This window comes from Psittacula echo, assembly GCF_963264785.1.
Source record: "Psittacula echo genome assembly, chromosome: 5".
Taxonomy (NCBI): Eukaryota; Metazoa; Chordata; class Aves; order Psittaciformes; family Psittacidae; genus Psittacula; species Psittacula echo.
This window is the reverse complement of record NC_137739.1, coordinates 4197604-4220351: the sequence shown is the minus strand read 5'-3', so window position 1 is coordinate 4220351 and position 22748 is coordinate 4197604. Positions and strand designations below refer to the sequence as shown.

General features: G+C 41.9%; 1 protein-coding gene across 1 annotated transcript in view; it reads left to right on the top strand.

Moving 5' to 3' along the window:
* The window catches only part of SDK1 (sidekick cell adhesion molecule 1), a gene marked incomplete at both ends in the record, with an annotated part of 410080 nt that overhangs the window by 352344 nt on the left and 34988 nt on the right, over positions 1 to 22748 (top strand). Inside the window, 6 exons of the mRNA XM_080619378.1 lie at positions 1731 to 1932; positions 3962 to 4065; positions 5775 to 5845; positions 10736 to 10871; positions 12745 to 12804; positions 14792 to 14893. Of these exons, the coding sequence (XP_080475504.1) occupies positions 1731 to 1932; positions 3962 to 4065; positions 5775 to 5845; positions 10736 to 10871; positions 12745 to 12804; positions 14792 to 14893 (675 nt within the window). The remainder of the gene's footprint in view (positions 1 to 1730; positions 1933 to 3961; positions 4066 to 5774; positions 5846 to 10735; positions 10872 to 12744; positions 12805 to 14791; positions 14894 to 22748) is intronic.

The window sequence follows — 22748 nt, the reverse complement described above, 5'->3', positions numbered from 1 at the left end:
CCTGAGGTTCTTCTGTTGTGCTTTGGATCTACGCAGTGGTGTGATGCCCTCCACAATAGTTAACACCAGTGATCGGGGCAAAACAGAGTCAGAAAATGTAAATGTAGTGAGAAATTAAGAGCAGTCCATTCAGTCATATGGCCTGGCCTTACATTCCTGCTCAAAGAGCTCACCTTAGCACTTGCCTGTGGCTAAACTCCCATAAATAAAGTCCTTACACAAATGGATTTGTACAAACAGTCAGGAAGTATATCTTGCAACACATGAGATTTTAAGATCTCCCATTAGCAGCAGAAGGAAACCCAGTCATGGGAGACTGACTGCAAGATCTTACCTGCCCAAAACTGCAAGCTGGTTAAAGCTTATCAGCAGAGAGTATTAAATCCTTGCACGACACTTGCTTCCTCTGATAGAATAACCCTGAATACCTGTCTCAGCCTGCCAGTGTAAGGCATTGACCTTTTGCATTGTACTCTGGCTCACAGGCTGCTGGCACTGAGGGCTTCCTCCAGCTAATAGCTTACAAGTGTTTGGGCACTGATGTCAGCAAGAGCATGCTGCAGAGAAATGCCAAAACATACAGGAAATGGTTTTAGGGGATGGCAGGGAAATGAAGTGCTCGCCATGCTGGCAGTGTGAGGAATCGGGCAGGCAGAGGTGTGTTTATGGAAACAACTGCTGATGAAGTTGAATTGAATTGCTTCTCAAAAGCAAGTCACTATGGTGTCTCCAATCAATTCCTGCTTTATTACATGCCACACATTTTAATCAGAATCAATAGTCTTCATGATAAACAATTAAACAATTATTTCTCACTCTATAGAGTTTCTCTATTGAAATCGATGGAGTGCAGAGACACAGTGACGGGAAAGCAGATCTATATAGGAACAGTTGGGGACTGGCATGCTTACACCTGCATTACCATTCCCTGCCTCATCTAAAAGGTGTACGGGTAATTACTCTGGAGAGATCTCTTTTAGCATTGGCACTGGCTGGTTTGACTTTGCTGGTTCAAGGTTAGTGGGTATGAAGGGAAGAACTGGAGAGGTCTGGAAGTGAACTGCAGCAGGTGCTCAAGCCCCAGCTCTGCACCATATTCAAGCTCGGATTTGGAATCAGCAGCAGCAGGAGCTGCTGGTGGTTCCCAGTTCCTTGCCAGAGTGAGCTGGTGCAGGAATTCAGTATCAGATGTAAGTCATGCACTTGGAGTCTGCTACTCAGCAGCCTGTTCCAGCTCATCCCTTCCCCTTCTTCATGCCTCAACTGCGGACCAGCTGGTGGAAAAGGATGCTACATAGCAGAGGGAGAACATAGTCCCATGGTACCAAGTAGTAAGTAGTTTAAAAAGTAGTAAGCACAGGTTAAAAAGCGAACTAATTTACAGGCAAATTCAGTCAAAAGAGCAATTGCAGTACAAGCATAGCTGAGTTTAATTAAGGTTTCCTTGGTTTGCTTGGCTGCTGGTCCTAGTGATTAACCTGCCAGGCTTAGACCAAGTTTGAGGTCTGTTTCTAGGAAGGTATATATTCAATGGAGACCTTTTATGCAGAATCAGTTTTACTGGTCTTTGCAGTAGAAGGTTAAGGAATGGGATGGCTTTTTTACTTTGGGCAAATCCAACACTTCAATCTCCTGTGGTGTTACCACTATGAAAATCTGATCAAGCTGTTATGATTTATGTTAGCTTGAATTTCCTCTCAAAGCAGCACCAAATTGTGGTTTACTTGCAGAACGACCAGCACCTCCCAGGCAGGTGATGACCCCCCAGGGTGATGTGACATCACGGAGTCTGCTGTTGACGTGGGTCCCTGGAAGTGATGGATCTTCACCAATACGATATTTTACAGTCCAAGTGCAAGAACTGCCAAATGGAGACTGGCAAACCTATTCCTCTTCCATCAGCCACGAGGCAACATCCTGCATTATTGAAAGGTACCATGTGATCTCAGGCTAGCCTAGAAATTCCCACGCTTTCTCCTTCCAAGAGTTAGGAAACCAAAGCAAGCATCACTCAGCTTCATAGTCTTTTGGGGGAAGAGAGGTTAAGTGAGGCTCCTGCTCCTGTTTTAGAGGTGGTGTTATGAACAGCAGTTAGGAGATTTGAGGAAGGTCATGCAATAAATCTAATTAAAGCTGGACTGCAGTGCATCTTTTTGAAGCCTTTCCTGAAAGCTCAGCACCGTAGATAACGTTACTCAGGCCATAAACCACAGGTAGCTATACAATGCTCTGTAGAATACACAACTAGTTAAAAATCTTTTCGGCAGTGACTGGTATTAAAATCCATTCTCAATGCTGCAATGCAATTATCTCTATATAAGCTTTTCCAGATGAAATGAGAACCATTTTTATCTGTATTTTCCATACTGAAGTTTATAGATAGCATCAGAATGTTTAAACTTTGTTACTCAGGCTTCATTATATCCTCAGTGATGCTGTTGTAATTAAAGTCCTTGGAACAGCAGTGAAAGCAATTGAATATGTGTGCAAAGGTACTTGTTTTGCTGTCCATTTCCTCTGTTGATGAGCTAGTACAAAACAGATTATTTCTAAAAGGCCGTGAGCTTTTGGAGAATCAAGTATTCAAAGCATCCAGATGCAGATTTTTCAGGTCTGTTAGAAAAAAGATCAGTGGCTACGGTATACGGCAGCTCACTGGTCATGTGCCAAAAAATACAGATCTATTGCTATTCTTTTGTCTTAACTGCAGAAAAAATAAAGCTTGTTAATTATAAGTACAAATATAGACCTGATACATTGACCTTGGAAGTCTTACACCCACCCTGAATTATACACAGTATCTTTCCAGTCAAAACCTGTAAAATCAAGGAAACCAACTATGTCATTTAGACTTGACATTGGCATTACTGAAAGCAAAAGACAGAGAAATAATCTGAGATTACTCAAATTATTCAATTCGCTGTAGGTAAGTAATAGTGTCCTAATAGAGTGGCACTATTGAAAGAGATTTCTTCTCCCCCTTGCTAAAAGCATTTTCCTGTCAAAGTCCGGAAGAGAAGTACACAGGTGATGCGAGTGCTGCCCATCAGAATGCATTATCCCTTGCTGTTTAATCATTCCTTCCAAGTAACTTGCGTTTGTAGTCAGTGTTCTATCTGCCAGCTGATGGCTAGACACTACCAATTAATTAGCTAAATCCTCCATAACTCACAGCTCTGCATTTTTAGCCTTTGTAAGTGACTCAAAATCAGCCTCCCCCCACATTCCCTTGCCAAGCCAAGACAGAAGGATCTTTGCAAAGGTTATGTCAGCTGGAAATCACTCTTTGCATATCTTAAAGCACTGCATAGATAAAAGATCTGCAGGGAACCTGTTGTTACTCTCTTTATTAAATAATCCAGGTAATAGCATTAATTTGAAATTCAGTAGGAATGAAAAGCACTGATCAAACAGTATAGTGTAGAGGATTAGCCAGAAGGCTGGTGCTCAGAATTCCAGTGCCTGTTGTGCCCTGGCTGGCCCTGGGCACATTGCCAAGCTCCTCTCTACTTGTCATCCTCATCCATTCGCTGAGCAAGAGCTGACCCACGGGTCTGTTTTGAGGACATCTCAGTCAAAGCTCCTTGAAAGCCAGGTTTTGCGTAGCCATGGAAAACTTGAATGTCAATGCATCTTGTCCTTTCCAACAAGCCCCAGTCATAGGCTACTCCATGAACAGCAAACTCATGGCTGTTTTCTGGAGCCTAACTCAGCTATCAATCCATGAGTGTCTTCAGTAACTCAGGCTAATGGAAATCTAAGTTGATGCTGATGGCAGTAAGAGTGCAAATAGCCCCATGTCCAGAGGAAGCTGGGGGAGGCTGCAAAGAAAAGGAGATGTGGAGAAGAGACAAACTGCTCAATATCTTTAGGTGCCAATGGACAAGTTCTCTGTAGAGGCTTGTTCTGAGGTCTTGCAATGTTGCAGGGAGATTTCAACCTTATTTTTGACATTCCACAGCTTGAACCCCTTCACCTCTTACAAACTGCGAGTGAAAGCAACCAATGACATTGGAGACAGTGACTTCAGTGCAGAAACTGAGGCAGTCACAACCCTGCAGGATGGTAAGCAAGGAGGAGAATCACCATGGGATGGGCAATGGGCTTGTTCCTGGGCTTGCCGAATCTGCTGCAATGCATTCTCCACTAGGACTGTGGAGTGAAAATTCTATAGCCAAATCAGTTTTCTTCATAGGAGATTGATATAGGTAGTAATGAGATGTGGCTGAACTAATAGCAGGCAGCCTTAAGTGTCCTGCTGTGTCCTCTCATCATGAATCATACTTTCAGGAGTCTCAAAATGGAATTAAGTTCCATTTGATTGGCTTCCAAACTTTGCACTAACCATTATCTTTGCAGAAATTGAATAATTTACAAAAGATCATTAAAAATAAATGCAGAACCATGCATACATTTGAAGAAGTTTCTTCAATTGTTTTCCCACATAATCCTCATCAGTCTGCAATATGGCAAAATTGCTGAGGTATAGGTAAGAAAGAATATGAAGCTCCTGGAAACACAAGCATTTAATCCTGTAGATCAGGGCTAATAAACTGTGAATGACATTGACAAGGCTTTTATTTTTAGCCTTAGAGATCAGCTTCTAATTCCTTGATTGTATAAAGTCAGTGCCTGAATGCAGAAGTAGCTCTGATATCTTGAATGGAGAAAGAAACTCTGTGAAGTGTGGGAAAGCATCACTACTTACCCTTGGCCTGGGAAATGGGGTAATACTGGTGTGCATCCATATATATTGTGCTAGGAAGTAGCCAGTATTTCATGCAGCTCAAGGAATGGCTAGTTAAATATGACACTGAGGTATAGAAATAGGAAACAATTTTGCGAAGGAATGTTTAAAGAAGGTGGTCTTGAAGTCAGAAAAACAGAGGACAGAGCTCAGGAGTATCCTAAGTTCAAAAAGAACCTGTGTAATACTTGAATAACATGCCTAGCAGCCTTTTAAACGCATCCTGCCTCTCCCCCTTCCTCAACAGCAGCTGCTGTGTCAGTGCAGGCTGGAACTAATGAGGCAGCACTGACTGTTTCAGAATTTAAGATTTTATTTTCAATTCTCTTTGAATTTAGTTACAGTGGATCCAGAGTTGTGCTTGGTATCCTCACAATGCAACGGGGAAATGCTGGGAAAGCTTCTCACCTTCTTACAAACTGTACGTTTATTCTGCTGAGCAAACGTGGTGCTACCACTAGAGCATTGCATTGTGGAGGGCTGTCAGCTCCTGATAAGCCGTATTTGAGCTGCTCTGGTGTGTTGGGGGTATGTGCTGTAGGCCATGGGCACAGGAATGAGTTAATCCATAGTAAATCAAGCTGTCCTACCTAAAATAGTCTGTGATGATGTGACACAGACTCCTGAATACAAGGTGGGCTTGCCCTGGCTGGAGCAAAAATATCATGGAAAATTTGGGAGCAGCTTGCTGACACTTCCATGCAGCTGGTTTAACTTCCTTTCAAATGCGTATCCAGTTGTTTATGAGCAGCTGGCATGCTGCAGCTCCCTCCAGATTTATGCCCTTAGCTTTTCTCTTGACCAAGTTGCCAAGGCCACAGGTAGAGCAAGGAATGTATGGGAAGTGGCTGGCTTCTGCCCAGATTGCAATAGTCACATCCACCGCGTTGCTTTTGAGACCCACCATGTAGTAGCTGGGATAGAAGATTTTCTTCAGCAGTGAAGAAAGAGAACCTGATGAATAAAAGCCACCTTTTTTCCACCTTGATGCTATAACTGCTCTGATTACCTCTTATTTCTTGTTTAGTTCCAGGTGAACCACCCAGTTCTGTGTTAGTAACTCCTCATACAACTTCATCTGTCCTTGTGCAGTGGCAGGTAAGTAACATGAAAAGTTTTGATGTTTCTGGAACAATTTTTTGGTTGCTTTGACTTGATGGTACAGTTCAAGGGACATTTTCTTGAGCTTCAAAGTATTGTTGTAAAGTTGAAAGACTGCAGCTACTTTCTTATTTTCCTGATCCTGGCATATATTTTAGCAATGGATGGAAATTTCTGGCAATTGCTGCTACTTTGTGTCCCATTAGGGAAAGCTTGAGAGTTAGCAGAGTTTCTGTAGCGGTGCCCAAGATCCTTGCTTGTACAGGTTCTCCTGTCCTTCCATTGATATCAATAGATGTGCAGCTTTACACTGAAAACACTTAGCAGAGTGTGGAATTGGTAGAGATCAGGTAATCAAAAGCTTACTGTCGCTCACGTCGCATACTCCCTCCTTCAGCTGCTGAAATAATCAGAAGTGCTTGCTGTGCCTGAGATCCTGTTCATACCTGTGAGGAACTCCACATGCCCTTTTGGCTCTTTGAGTGCTAAAACCTGAGATTTCTTCAGAGAAAGGAAAGGAAGTTTGAGCTCTTCGTAACATCTCTGAGTTGGATATGAAAGTATTCATGCCAAGTGTACGTTTTATACAGGCATTTCCTCTGCCTTCCTTTATCTTTCAATAGTGGCTTCCTGGGAGATGCTGGAACATTTTGTGACCCCAGTGCCTGAGGCTGCTTTTTGCAGAGTGAGCATTAATAGAGGGAACCCAGTGGGGTACTGCACATTATCCATAACCTATCCTGGAAAGCCTTTGCCCACCCTGCTCTTGGGACGGTGTCTCACACACATAATAAGGATAACTTTGGACAGATTACATTATAGTGAAAAATGTACATATGCATTTACAGTACAGATGGGGCTCCTTGCATTTTTGGAAGAAAAATATATGTATGAGGGTCTGTTTATTGCTATGCAGCAGCACTTTAAAAATATGCCTGGCTGTACTGCTGGCTTCCTGGCCCAAGTTCATGCAGCATAATACTGAGCAGCAGCATTGCTTACAGCATGTTGAATAAATAGGAGATATGTTGAACAGTTTTACCAAAGGAATTGTGGAGAGATGTAAATCTACCATCCCACCTAGTAATAAAAGCCCCAGTGAAGGAAGAAAGGTAAACCAGGAGAAGACAGAGGATGTGAGGCATGATGTACTGCAGAAAGAAACATTCCCCCAACTGACTGATTGTTGGTGTGTAGTTAATGTGAAATAGATGGTTGTTTAGATAATTGGATGCTTTTTATTTCATGAAAATGAAATGGGGTTGTGCCAGAGCCTTCTCAAGGGAGTTGTGGACGATTATATGTTATTACTACGTGTGTATTAATAGGTCCTGGTAATTCAACTATACTATGTTTTTCAAAGAAACAAAAATCTTCAAGTCCCACAATAGCCTCCAATTAGAGGAAAGTTTCACAACAGTGCTAAGAAATAATGTAAACTGAAACCAGCACTCGAGCTAAATGGGGAGTAGATTTCTGAGCAAAGCTACATTTTTAACTTGGAGCTGTGTTAATAATTCACCAAACAAACTGGAGATGCACTATCTGGGCTTTCAGCTGCTGGGTCCAATCACTCCATGATTTTTAAATTTCAAGTAGAAGAAAGTATGTAATTTCCATTGAGATCTGTGGTATCAATAATGCAAGGTTAGTTCAGATGTTCTGGAGGATATTATGGTTAACATCAGGATCGTGTAGTTCTGCTTCTACCTTAGAGATAACAATTATTCAAACTTACATTTTAGTCTTTTTATTTCTGTCTTTTTTTTTTTTTTAAGCAGCAAGAAAACGTTTCTCTTACTTCTGTACAACATTACAGGCTGCCACTCATAATCATTTTACCTATTTCAGCAGATCCCTCGGGCCTTCCTGCAAACCCCTAAATAATCCATTACATCAAAAGCAGAGTTTTGTCCATGAAAGACAGATAGGAAGGGGAAGACCTGACCTTTTAGCAGAGTACCCTTTTCAGGAAGGAATTATCATTTCCATGGCAAGGAGAAAGGCAGTTTTCAAGCCATTTATTTTCTAAGCTTTCCTGTGCTGAATTTGAAGGAAGGAAAAACTGAAGAATCACATGAAAGCATAAGGAAAATAATGCTTGCTATCAACAAATCAGTGTTGTACCACAATGAGGGATTAAGCTTTATCTGATAGGCAGTTATATGGCAGACCAGGGAGTAACAATCTCTTTCTCAGCTTCAGCAGCATTTTCCTTTTAGGATTCTGTGGAATTCTCCACCTCAACCTTTATTATTGTTATTATTATTATTATTAAAAATATATATTAATAGTTAAAATAGGAAAAGACTTTAGATCATTCCAAGAGCACCTTCCTTCTAGGAAACAATTACCTGAAATACAAATCCATGGAATAGTCACTGTATTTTTCATTGTGTGAAATTTATTTCCATGGTGGATAGGCTTTGTTTTCTTGCAGCCTCTCTTCTCCTTTTGGTGATGCACTCAAGTTGTATCTTGGTAGGATAGTGCTTCCCTCTAGCCTGTCTGGAGAAGGCACCTCATGTTTTGTGTTGTGACTTCTCCCTGCCAGGATGGAGGTAGGCAAGGATGTTGCTGTGTTGTGGAGCCCTTCTCTGCTACAGCATCATCAGGGCTAAAGCAACTGCAGTATAATACAGAAAACCAAATAGGAAAGTTAGAAGAATGGAAAAGAAAAAAAGGATCATGATAGATACATGAGTAATTTCCAGTAAACCAGATCTCATCTTCTCCACCTTGCAGGGGAGAACATTTCAGCTGGTACCTGAGTGATCATGTCTTCAGGCAGCCCTGGCGAAGGCTGTCACTTTGGTTGGTCTATTTGCTTAGTCTCTTGGACAAGGGGGCTTAATTTGAGATTAGGTAAGGCTGTTGTACAAGAGGTTGATTTATTTGCCTTGTACAATGGAGCCTGAGAGGGAATATGATTGCCCTTTTCAAAATACATCACAGGTGTAAAAACCCCTTAGGGAGAAGAACAATACAACCCAAAAGGCAATGTTTGCACAGTAACAAATGGTTATAGACTAGCTATGAATTATTTAGATTGGAAATTAAATGAAGGTTTCTAACCACCCAGGTAGTGAGGCTTGGAACAGCTTTCCAATAGGAATACTGGGAAGCAGAAAAATCACCATGTTTTTTGGTGGAATTTCTGATTGTGAAATGGACTTTAAGAAGGTGACTTTCTGCAGTCTTGAAGACCTAGTCCTGATGATTCCTGAGGTCTCTCACAATCTTCGTTCCTAGGTCATTCGGTAAGGCAGATGCTAAATAACAGTGAAAGGTGGTCAGAGTTTCTCCAAAGAATAGAGCACAATAATGAGCATAAAATGATGATGAATGAGGTTCTCCAACCATGCACAGCAAGTACAGCAAGATCTTAGGACTACTGGACTGCTTTCAGCAGGCTCTGGGCAGGACAACTGCCAAAGAAGGCTGCTTCTTGCAGGAGTATTTCTCCTCCTTTTCCTGGTAGCTGTGTAGCTTTTTTACACACTGCTTCACATAATTTTCTTTTTTGGTTTCCATGTACTGCAATCTTTCTACTTAATTCCTTCAGCCAAAGCAAAGCCTCTGCCCTGAGACAGGACTGTCTGCTCTGTCCTCTTGCCATCATAATGAAGCAATGGAAAATTCTTGTCATTTCTGGAAGCAGAGTACTAGGTTATTACCAAATATCTTCCCCCTTTCCTAGTCTTCCTTTCTTCATTAAAGTTACATGTGGTATTACCTTGTATTGTGACAGCGTTTCACACCAGCGGTTAATTCCACATTGGGCAGGTTTTCCTTAGTAGAGTTCTCAAGACTGCTAGGGATCTTTCTGGATTAAAGGTGAGATCATCATTAAAATCCTTTTCATTTATACTTTCAGCCTCTTAAATTTCAGTACAAGAATCTTTAGAAGATAAATGGCTCAGGGCATCTTTTCTTCTCTGCAGTTCTTAGCCTGTATTAGACTCATGAAAGTAATTTTTTTCACCAAACATAAAGAATCCCTCTGCTTGTTTCTATTTAAGCAAGCCATTCAGACAAAAATCTCCTTTTCAGTGTTCTGGCTGTGTATCTCTATCTGAAAGAAGATGCGAGAGGCTGCTGATAATCTTTGCTGAGGTACTATGTCTTTGAGCATCTTCCAGCATGTTGCAGAAGGAAAAAACCCTCATATCTGGGTCAGCTCTGTGGTCATACATCCTGTACTGCTCCAAGCTGTTATGGGGGAGACCTGGGTTTGCCTATGGGACTGTACCTATGCAACACACCAGAGTCCATTATACTGTGACTCTTCTCTAAATACCTGTCTGAGGCTACTAGATGTATTTTCATCTTCCTAATCATAGCTGGAATACACCAATTCTTTGTTAGTTTCTCATGTCTTCTCAGTAAAATCATGCCAAATGAAGAATGTTGTATGAAGAGTCCCCAAGGAAAATAACCACTATAGAAATGTTGTCTTTGACAAAATAATTTCTTTCTTTTCATCTCAGAAGAAGCGAAATACTGTTTTGCTGTTCCACTGTTGGTGGCCAGCACTATGCACTTTCAGGGGCATGCTAGTATATGTTCTTTATCACACACAAGTTTCTGCGCACCAAGAAGGAAAGGAGCTTAGCTCTTAGTGTAGTACATCAGGTGTCAGTCTTAAATAAAGAGCCTTTTGTAACTGCCACAGCTGAGTGAAATCATCAAAGTTGCCTTTAACTTGTGTTTTTCAAATCACAGAACCTTTGATGCTGTATATTCCCTGTATATTATTCATGTCTGTTTTCACCAGACAGCACTGTGTCCCTTTGCACAGGACCAGTGTCAGCTACTTCCTGTTGTGATGGATGTTTGTTGCAATGCTCATCTGAACAAGCCTGTTCTTATGTGAATGTTTTTCAGCCACCCAAAGTTGAGAGTCTAAATGGCTTGCTCTTGGGATACCGGATCTACTATCGGGAGCTGGATTATGACACTGGATCTGGAACAGAAACCAAAACCATCCAGAGCCCTTCAGCTTTAAGAGCAGAGCTCACACGTAAGCCTCTGGTTTGAACCTTGTAATACCCCAGAATGGTAATCTGTCATTATGCCGAGCACTGTATGCTCTCTTGCCTCATGGAAGTAACACACAGTTGTGTCTAAGAGTGCTTGGGATAATCTAGCTTTTACAAACTCAGGCTGAAGTTGCTGGAAAATGGTTGTAACTTCTGTCTGATCAGCATCACTTGTAATGGTACACGCAAATCTATGCCAGCATGCTCAAACTGATGTTCTGTCCCCCATATAGCCTCTGATTTCCTGCTTTCTGCTACCTCCATTTCATGTTTATCCTGGTATACTTTGTTCTGCCATCAGTCAAAAGAGAGTGTTCATTTCCCTCAGCTGGGAACCTTTTTCTTTCTTGTTACTTTTTAGTAGTTTTTATAATTGACAGTTTGGTTTTGTAGTATCAGAAAACAGATGAGGAGAAATTTGAATTAGAATTTTTACAGTTTCAAAGTGCTTGTCCCTATTTTGGAAGTAAATAGCAAAAATGAGCAAGAATTTTAAGGTGCATGTTTGCCATGTTAGTCACTGGGATTTTTTGGCTCACATGGAAGGAAGGTGGAGAGGAATGCTAGAAAAATGAAAAGGATTTTTAGACAAAAGCTAGAAAGGAAATCAGAGGGAAGAATAGGCAGAATAAGATGATTTGAGGCAAAGATGTGAGCACTCAGTAGCCTGACAGATATATATGGTCCAGGAATGAGACATGCTCACAGAGGGGCCAGCTTTTGTCCTGCTTGATGTGGAATATTCAGAATAAGATAATACTTCAAGAGCAGCAGAATAGGGTTGAGTGAGACTATTCTAATATCTTAAATCCTCTTCCATGTTTCCCTGAGCCCATAAATATGGTTTCTACAAAGGGAGAGTAGTTTGTATGGGGGTATGGAAAAAGTGGATGCTTTAAATATAACATAAGCACCTAACTCTGACCTCACTTATGCAGTCAGTGCTGGATGAGACTTCTCAGATTGCACAGAGTTTTAACCGAGAGAGAGTAGAGATGTAAAGCTCCTACAGGTGTAAGTATTCATAAGGGATTTTTCCAGACAAAAGCTGACTATGTATATAATCATGAAATAATGACTTTGGATGCTCTCTAGTCTCACAAGCCAGGGAGCCTGTGAAACCTACTGGTTTCCTGTTTTCCTTTTTCTTGGCTGGCCCTGCAGCTATGTTCGTAATAGCTGTAGAGTAGAAAAAAATGTGCGGTACTTCTCCAGGAAGTCAAGAGAGAGAAAGGGGTGGAGAAAAGTGTATTTTAAGAGGAATTTCCCTCTTTCTCCTCATAATATGACAATCCTCACCTTAACACCTCTGTTCCTCACTGACCTGCAGTTTTGCACAGCTTAGCATACTATTACAATTCACTCACAGCAGGAATACTGAATTCTGTAAGTGAAACTGTGGGGAATCTAACACACACTTAAAGAAACAGGTCCTGTTCTATTGTAAGTGTTGGCTTTTTGTGGCCCGTGTTCCAGGTCTTCACCCTGCAGCTCTTAAGGTTTTGAATTTTGCATGTTGAGAAATGAGGAGGTAATACAACGCTGAGAATTTCCCCCTGTAAATTGTTTCCTTTTTACACATTTGTTCTGTCTAATATAGGTGTCAGAACATTTCTGTGTTGTATATTTGTGAGATTCTCTGTTTGAGGAGGAAATGAAACAGCCCCATGTGAGTGACATGCTTTCGATGTGTTATGAGAGAGTGATGTGATTTTATTGCCCTTCAAGGTATAGTCCTAAAGCTCAAACTGTGTATGTGTGTGCTGCATCATTTGCCTCTGTCTGCTGTACATCATTTGCAATAACTATTTCCTTGCACTGTAACAAGCTTTCTGCTTTGCTTACCCTGAATAGCCCAAAGCAGCTTCAAGACAGTGAACAGCAGCTCTGCATTAACGACGTATGAATTAACACGTAAGTGCATATTGCCTTTAGACGAAACTCTTTGTAATGGTTCAAAATACACTACAGGCAAACTCCTATGGTTGTCCTCAGTGGATCTAGTAGAAATCAACACAGATTAACGATTCTGCTTCTTTGAGCTTCTTTTTCTTTAAGCCTTAGCATTCCCTACATCAAGAGGCACTGATGATGCAAGTAGGTAGCTGTTGTAAAAATGTGGCTGCTGGGAAGGTAAAACATTATTGACTGTAACAACCCAGTATTGCTGATGCTAAATGAATTTTGATTCGCTTGCTGCATATTTTGCAGTCCATCTGAGTTTAGCTGCATCACATCATTAGTCCTGTGATTCAAGCATTGCGATGCTCAGGCATTCTGTGGAGTAGGAGGCCAGTTTAGAGTTAGCCCAATGAATTTATGTGCATCTCCAGAGGTGTTTTCAATTGGAAATGAATAAAATAGCATTCGACAGAGTTAAAAGGCAAGTTGCTTTGTAGTGATGATGGTTCACTAGATAGGTTTTGCCCAAGGCTTTTGAGTCACAGATTGTGATGAGCTAAAAAAAAAATGAAGCCCTGTCCCCACTGAAACTTGCATGCATGAACTCTCATGTTTTCCATTTTCATCCATATCCCGTTAACACTAACATCTCCCTTGTGACTTTTCATGGCAGCAATTAAAGTTTCCCTGTACAAGCTATAGCAGTATACAAGTATAGCAGTACTATATCTTATATATATTACTGGGGTTTGTTTGTTTGTTTGTTTACAAACTTAGTATCATTACTGCTGATTTGCTTGCTCTATGTTTTGCAGTCCATCTGAGTTTAATGGTATCACATACATCGGATATCATTTGTAGTGTGCCTGAGACTGGGGAATGATACTGGACTATGAGTCACATACAGGAGCACAACAGTTGTAAACACTTCCATGAAACTGAATTTGATGAACCTGTATGATTAGGCTTATTGAACCTTGCCAAACTGATGGCATACTGTCAGCCACAGAGTTAAAGGTACTATCTGATTCATAAATAGCCGCAGATATTATTGGCAAAGGGAGAAATTTGGACTGCTGGCCATGTGTGTCTTAATCAATTCAGTGCTCATCTAAATAGGGCAATTTATATTATTGATCGCTCCCTTACTCTTTAATTTCACTGATAAATATTATGGCTGATAAATATTTGTTAGGATTGATTCTTTCATCCTGAAAAAGCAGTCTGAAACTGCTCAGGCACTGCCTCCCCTGCTGACGTTGACATGATTTCTCCTTCACCCTTGTTTGCATCTGTTAATTACCCTCATACAATTGGGTTCTCTAGATCTGTTCACACTGCTCTCACTCTCCTACCTCATCTGTCAGAGTAGTTTCTGTATGTCTGCAAAGAAATTGGTTGCCAAATTGAGTCCAGACTCCAATTTCTCCTTTCTCTTTGTGATTGATGTTCAGGCTGTGGTCACTTTGAAAAAGAGGTACCCATGCAGTACTTCAGATGGGACTCCAGATTCCCCACTGCAGATCTTCTGCAGCCTGCTTCAGCCGTGACATTCTTGAGCCGTGCAGTTGCTAAATGATTCCTTAGATCAAAGTCCCTGGGGTTAGGCAAAGGTTTGAAGCCACTTTTCTACCAGGAGATCAAATTGAGCCTGTAAAGCTCATTCAAAGCAAAGTCCTGCCTTTTTGTGTCATTGAAAATGACCTGGCAATATTCTTCTAGCTAGTTACTCATCAGGAATGATTCCTCCTACTGAAGCAACAGTGTGAGGAAACACTGGAAAATCCTGCCATTTCATTGCAAAGATCTTTCATAATTAGGCAAATCCTGCAGTGATGTGTGAGTTAAGGAAGGAAGGAAGTAGATGTTGCATCATTGTGCTGTTCTAATGCCATGTTTCACAAGAGGGAAGTCTGGTGATAAAGAGGTGATGGAGTCTAGATAATATAAATAATATTCTGTAATACATAATAGAATAATGTAATATTTATTTTTGCAGAGTTGAAGAAATACAAGAGATACGAAGTGTTGATGACAGCATATAATATAATTGGTGAGAGCCCTACCAGCGCACCAGTGGAAGTGTTTGTGGGTGAAGCAGGTAGGTGTAGGAAAATCAGTTTATTTTCTTTTTTTTCTTTAAGTTACCAGAATGTTTTAGTATTCTCCAGAGAATATTCAATATTTGTCCTGGAAAAGGGATGGTGAAAAATTCCCAGTCAAGAACATTAACAGTTTCTTTTAGCATCCTCTCCAGGAATAGGTTGTCACTGACAATTCCTTGCCATATGAAAGCCAGTGGGTCTACACGAACAAGGGGAGAAAAGGCATTTGAAAGAAAGAAGAGAAAATCTGTTTGGAGTTGCAGGAGGATGACTGTTCATACCAAATTAGCTTGAGGGAAAAACTGACTCAAGTTAAAGAAGTGAAAAGTGGAGCACAGGGAAGCCACAAGGGAAAAGAAACAAAACTACAAAACAAGGGAGGCTTGGGAAGCTGCTTCTTTTATTTTATAACTCTCTGTGTAGAGACATTGCCTGTGTGGAGACATACAGCCTGTGTGCCTGTGCCACACCTTGCTGTATTTTTATGCTCTTGAAATCAAGATGACACTATGTCTAGTTTACTGCTAGCTTTGCAGGCATAGATGATGATTACACTCAGGAACATGCAGACTTTATAGCTGCATTCAGCCTCTACAGAAGCTGAGGGTCAGTGGCACTATTCATGCCTTTGTGTATTATGGGTCTACTGCATGAATCCAGGCTGTATTTATGAAATGTAACTTGTCCATCATGTTAAAATACCTCCATAGAAAGGCTGGAGGTGGAAATAAGGATGAGACAGTTAACCAAACACATTCTTTGAATGCTTTGTGAGACCAGTGATCTTGCAGAGCCCAGATAACCTGCAGCTGAGTCTCTTCTGGGTAACTCTACCCAGAGAAGCGCAGGACTGGAATAGCTGATGTCTTCTTCACAGCCACAGCAACAGGGCTGTATTTATGGTGACCCCAGCTGGAAAGAGGCTGATGCTGAAATAGTTGTTAGTTATGGTATCAATTTCTGCAGCAGTATCTTTTGAAGCTTAGAACAAGAATAGGCAACACGCACCCTCCTGTTGTTCACTCTGCCTCCGTGGAGGGATCTGATTGCACTTCTGTTCTTCTGTCTCAAGGCTAAGATGTACAAGCTATCAAACCCAGCAATAATTCATTTTATTCTTATTCATTAAATATTCTATTGCTGAAAACTAAGCAAAGCACATCTTTTTTAAACCCTACTGCACATTTTTTAAACTCTACTTAACCTTTTCATTTCAAATATGGTGAAACATTCACTGTCTGCCTCTGAAAACATCATAAATTAATCAGAGCAGCATAGTTCTGCAGACAGCTGGCAATATTTACATCTCTTTCTAGTTTGCTGCTGCTCTTACTTGTGCAACTGCAGTGAAGAAAGCCCCAAGTGAAGCCAACTGTAGCTAGCGTCAAAATACTTTTTTTTTTTTCAGAGCTCAGTATCTCACTGCTGCAAATGGAGCCAGCACATGCATTTATACACATGTACACAGCACAGAAAGTCAGCTGGGGAAAACAAGGAAATGCTGATACATCGTGTCTTTTAATCCCACTGTCCAGGTCTTCCTTAGGGTAACTCAGATAGGGAACAAGGCAGTGGAAGGAGCCAAACTTGGGAGGAAACTGATACATCCAGGAGACTTTTTTTCACAGGCAGGACTGGTGTATCTGAAGTTTTAACATGACTCTGATGGGTTTTTTTAGAGATCCTGGATTTACCTCTGGTTAGGGACAATCCAGGTCCATGTGGTAGAAATGATGAATGTAGGATCTTCCTGCCAATTTTCACTCTTGTTGTGTGAAGTTATTACACTTTGTTACAGAACTGCCTCTTCCACCTCCAGAACTGGCTGTGATTTATACTGTGAGTAAAGTGATTGGAGCTGGTATTGCAATTTAAGTTTCAAATTGATTTGTGACACCTTTGAGTTTAAGTGTGCTGTGGAAATACAAGTTTTTGTTGTTATTGTTTGCTTGATGTGCTTACCCATGGTAAAGGCAGTTAAGCAGTAAGCTGGAAAAAATGGGTCTGCTTAGCTTCAGCAACTGGAGCATCCATGTTAAAAATAGAGAAAACCTGCCCAATAAACAAGTGCTGACAACACAGGCATAGCACTGAACACAAAATGACTGAAGGGAACCAGTCTCCAGGCTGAAAGCCCCACATAGCTTGCATCTCAGTATTGCTAAACAGCGCTTCCTTCATCCATATGTGTTCCAGTAATTCTGGTAGGTGCAAGAACATTCCTCTCTCAGTTGTAAAAAGGAATATACAGCACTTGCCTTTGGGAAAGTGTGCTGGGTTTAGGCCAGATCAGTCAAATACCTAATATTGTGCAGTTCTGGTGGGTGTTTCATACAGTGTGGGGCACCTGGGAATGATACAGAGGGTTGATAAGCTATTCAGTTTCTGTGTCTGGTGCAGACAGATGAATGATGCAGAAGGAAATGTGTCTAATTCCTTCCTTCCTCCTTGTCCTCTCCTCTGTTAGATTGGAAGATTTTCCTACCCTCGTGTCTGGATTTTTACAATAAAAGCTCCAGTAATGGAACCTCCTGACAAATTTGGAACAAGAAACAGTAAAACCAACCTTCTGCCAGATTGGCCAATTAAACAAAAAACACCCAATGGGGAGGTTCTCTTAAGTCCCGAAGTGCCATTGAGCTGTACCCTAGTCAACAGGCAGCCCAGGTGCTCAGGTCTCACTTGCCTCTGACTGATGGGCAGGGGGAAATTTGGAAAGAGAACAACCTGCTCCTATGCAACAAGCCAGACCTGAGTAACAGACCTCTGTATCCTAACTTGCCTGGTGAATAAGGGAGCTGCATGCAAATGGTTTGGGTTTTGGTGATGTGGTTTGGAGCAAAACCTTTTTCTTTTTACAGTAGCCCGTAAGATCAAAGGCTCAAAATAGAGTTCTGCCTGAATGTTTGCAAAACTCACTGGCATGGAGAGCAATTCTTCCTCATGTCAGGAGAGTGGGCTGGGAGTCCTTGTGCTCAGCACAGCCAGCAAGAATGCGCTGCCTGCTCAGTCTGAACAGAGCCAGTTCCTTCCCCCACCTGCCTCAAGCATCTGGATCTCTCTCCTCCACAGACTCAAAGATCCTTGTAATTTTGCCTTTCTAGAGCTGGCTGCAGCTCTGCCCTGCTCATTAGAGAACCATGTGCATCTCCTGACAAATGACAGAAAAATTGAAAGCCACCACTTGCAGAAATTAGGAAGGGAGTCACAGCCCCACTGGCAAACCCCCTTCTCGCCTTGTTAATTCATTTAACAGTTCAGCTGTCAGGGATGCTGACTTTGATTGGAAAGGCAGTGAGTGTTCAGCAAGAGGCTGGGTACTGATACTCATCCCAGCCCTAAATGCAGCTGCTACCAGAGGTGCTGTTCTGCTCAACTGAAATTAAGTCTCTGTTAGAGCAGCCACTATATCAAGAGCTTTATTCTACCAGGTTGCTGTCACTATCTGATTGTGTGGTGGGCTCTCGAATTGAGGAGAGTCCACCACCTGCATTTTAATTAAACAGGTTGGGGCAGGAGTGCTTCACCGAATCTGGGAAGGTGAATAAAATGGAAGGTAGCAATACAAATCCTCTGCTAACGAGCCTGCAGCCTCCAGTGCTTCTCCCATATACTCAAAGCTGGCTTGGATGAAAAATAATGGAATTCATAATTTCTTCCAGCAGCTGCTGCCAGAGGAGAGCATGTGTGCACTGAGAGGAAGTAGCAGAAGGGGTGAAGCGCACTCAGAGACACTAGTCTTTAAACTGGTTGTAAATCCATTTGTGTGAAGAAGGGAGTGACTTGTGTCATTATAACTGATGGTGACATTGGTGGCCTTCAGAATTCACGAGAAATGATGAGCGTGGTTTGTTGTTGTTATTGTTCCTTTTAATAATGACCTCTGAATGCTGGTAGGGCAGTGGGAAAGACAAGCAGTAAGAAGAGCTGGGAGACAGATCCCCTTCTTAGAAGTCAGCTGTTGAAATGCCGCCTTGGTTGTACCATTGTCTTTCAGAAAAGGTTTCCTGGCTGTCTTGCTTTCTTCCGAGTGAAATTGTAGCTTGGAAAGGAACAGGAGTGGGACAGGTGGTCAGCTGCTTCTTACCTCTCTTTTCTTACTGTCTTGGAAAACCTGAGTCTACCTCTTGGTGCAAAGCTAGCAGACACCAAGGCAAATGTCCCACTGTTACCTGCAGTTATCCTCTGCCCTTCTGCCTGCAGCTCCACACGTGTTCCTGGAGCTTACAGGCTTTATTTTGTTCACCATAGCTGACACATGTAGGGAAGCTCTGCTCTGCCAGTAGCATCAAGGGACACACTCAGAGCTGCCTAACCATCTCCAGCATTTTACAGGCAAGAAATAAAAACCATCTGGAAAGCCCCAAGGCCAAAGATAGTGATTTAGGTTTTCTTCCTGAGGAAAGAGTAAGGAAGCAAAGACTTAACTCCATGCACCTGGCTCCTCTTTATAAACTGCTTCTAGCAAAGAGCTCTTGTCCCTTCTTAGCTGATTATCTGTGCTTGGACTATGTCCCTTTGTCTATCATGCTAATGCCAGAGAAGGTTGTCAGAACAAGGCTTCTTTGTCCTTGAGTGTTTTCATCTCTTTCTGCAGGCCTCACTCTCTTCATGTGTTCATACAAAATACCCTAATTGGTGTCACCTCTCCATCATAGGTCACTGTACGGAGTCCCTCAGTACTACCTCCTTTTCTTGTATAGCACAGAAGCTTTATCTCCTTCCCTGCCTTGAATGTAGCTGAGAAGATGCTGTGCAGAGAAGTCCCCTGTGCTTCCTTGTTAGCAGCCTACAAGAGGAATGACAACATTTCAGTGCATTAGAGCTGGCAGCTTCAATCAGTGTGCTGTGGCCCCCTTGGCTGTTTTCTCCTATCTGTTTGGGACACGTGGGCCATGTCTCTCAGTGGCCGACTGTGTGTATGCAGATACGGAGCATGTTGCTGCTGGCACAACTGGGAGAACTGGGTGGGCATTTCCATCCCAGATGCCACTGAAGGAGGGAAGAAGAAGGATTATCATGGCCATTTCACATTAGTGAAATTTCACATAGTCTAAAACCTGTCAGCCTAGGGACAGTATGTTCCCTTGATAAACAAAAAGGGATGGAGGGAAGCTATTGGAAAGTAGTATCATAAATAACTTCGTGCTTTTACTTCCTCAAACTATAAACAAAGGGGTTGACCTTCCTTGGCATTTTAAAAGTACCAAGCTTTTGAAATGTTCAAGTACTTGCCTTTCAATTGTTGACACTTCTGAGCATCAGCAAAAGGCTACTTTTGCAGGATAGCAGGATGTTTAAAACATCGGTCTCCTTTTCCCCTCCCCTCAATCTGGAGAGCTGTTCAAACATCATGCTCAGTTGTGAATGATCTTTAAGCAGCTGTTCTGGGAATGCCTTGCTCCAAGTGTGACACTGGGTTTTCATGCTGTCCCCAGTGGCTGTCTTCCTAAGGAAGGAGAACTTCTCATCTGAGCTCAGAGTTAAAGATCGCAGCCATGTTCTTCACTTCTCTTTAGTGTGCTGAAAGAAACAGTAAAGTCAGACAGAGCAGGAAAGGGAAAGCATAGGAAGGTGAAGAAGAAAAAGAAATGGTGAGACATTTCCTGTTTGGACTGAGGAAGAAACTTCTTCAGTTTCTCTTGCATTAATGGAAACCATTACACCTGTATGCCGATAGCATTCCATTTGTCAGCCACTGGGTACATCTCATCAGTATTTCTTGGTGGATTTTAAACTCCTCCAGACTCCCTCTATACCTTTTTTCCACTTGGGGCTTGTCTGCAGCAAATCCAGTTTGGATTTGTTGTTCCCATCAATGCAGTTCCACTGGTTGTAATAGCAGTATAGATAGCACTCGGCTGTGTTATCTAATCCCACAGGGCTGTGACAGGAGAGTAAAAAATAACTAAAAAATAACTAAAGCGTGCCTACATTAGAGCATTAGTCATTCCTTGTGTGTTACTGGTATTGCTGCAATGCTGGGGAATTCTGGATATGAATTCTCTATATAAACCTCACTCCCTTTCCTATTCAAACTGGCTTTTTTTCTTTTAAGGCTACTTTTACATTCTTAATCTGTTTACAGATAAGCACAAAGGTTTCATAATTAAGCTTCCAAATTTAGTAGCTTAGCTCAGTAGCTGCTCTTACAATAGTAAGGCAGAAAGTAACTGTGCCAGTGTGAGTCTGTGGAAGAAGTGTCCTTAATGTCAACATGTCAAAAAGACATCCCTGCAGCTCTCTGGAGACTGAAATCTGATGTCAAGGCAGAAGGAAGCGAGGTCTAAGTTAGTCGTACTGCTGTCAAAGCAAGTTATTCTACCATATAGGAAAATGAATTTTAAGAGAATGCAGTGGAAAGCAGTGGCCAGATTGAGACATAGATTTGATGGGCTTATTTGACATCTTTAATTCTCCATTGATGATCCAGAAGCTCCATAAAATGATTTGCAATGTTTTCATGCTGCAAGTAAAAGCCGAATGCGTGCTTCATTAACAGCTCATTAAGTTGTTCATATTGGTCATAAGCAGTCTTTGGTACAGCAGAATGCTTTATACAGTGCGGCAGCTCCTGCTTAGCCCTGGTGTAATTGCCTCTCTTTATCACATCTCAATGTAGGAGAGATGTTTCTGTCCAAGCAAAAATATCATCAGTTTTTGATCAACTGCATGTGCTTGTATCTCTGTCACTGCTATTGCTGGTGAGGGTGGCATTATGCTGTGTTTGCCATGCAACGTTTTGCTCAGGTGATGAACTTCCATCTCGCAAAGCCAACAATTTGATGTCAGTTTTTAGTACTGACTGTAACCCAAGACAGACAGTTTTTCTGCACTCAAATCCATCATCAGGACTCCTGTATTTGTTTTGTAGTAGGTGCAAGCAGCAGTGGGAGCAGTAGGACAAATTAGCTGTTCTGCTGCACTGTTATATAGCCTGTGAAGAACCGAGTGCAGGGACATCCCTGCACGGTGCACAGAGGGTGGAGGGAGGAGAAGCCTAATCATGTATGCAAAGCTGTATTGAACTAACAGCAGAGCTACTCCATTAAAAGCAAAGGAATTAACCTTCCTTTCAAAGATATGAGTAATCAGTAGTAAAGTAAGATGAACCATAAATTGCACTGGTAAAGAAGTAGGGAAGCCCCTGGCTGATAACTTATATTCAAGGACACGCAGGCTGGAGCTTGAGTATTTTTGACTAAAGGCTTATATTTGCAGCCAAATTTCTGTTGCCTCTAATTGTGCAGCCCTGCTCTGCTTGGTTTCAGTCATCCTGTGACATGTGAGCAAAATGTTGTAAGTATTTTCATACGGGTCTCAACTCCTGTGGTTTTGCCTCCTCTATACAGCTTTGCTGTGAAGCCAGCTGTAGAGAAAACACAGTTGGTTTTCTTTTCTGACATCTGTTCGCTGTATCTGTCGTCAATCATGGAACTGGCAACTTTCAGCTTGTCTATTTTTTTTTTTCTATTTTTCTATTTTTTCAATTTTTTCTTTTTTTGGTTTTTTTTTTTGTGGACACACTGAGAAAGTTGGGGCTGTTCAGCCTGGAGAAGAGAAGGCTGCGTGGGGACCTCATAGCAGCCTTCCAGTATCTGAAGGGGGCCTATAAGGATGCTGGGGATGGACTCTTCATTAGGGACTGTAGTGACAGGACAAGGGGTAACGGGTTCAAACGGGAAGTTTAGATTGGATATGAGGAAGAAATTCTTTACTGTGAGGGTGGTGAGGCACTGGAATGGGTTGCCAAGAGAAGCTGTGAATGCTCCATCCCTGGCAGTGTTCAAGGCCAGGTTGAATGGAGCCTTGGGTGCCATGGTTTAGTGTGAGGTGTCCCTGCCAATGGCA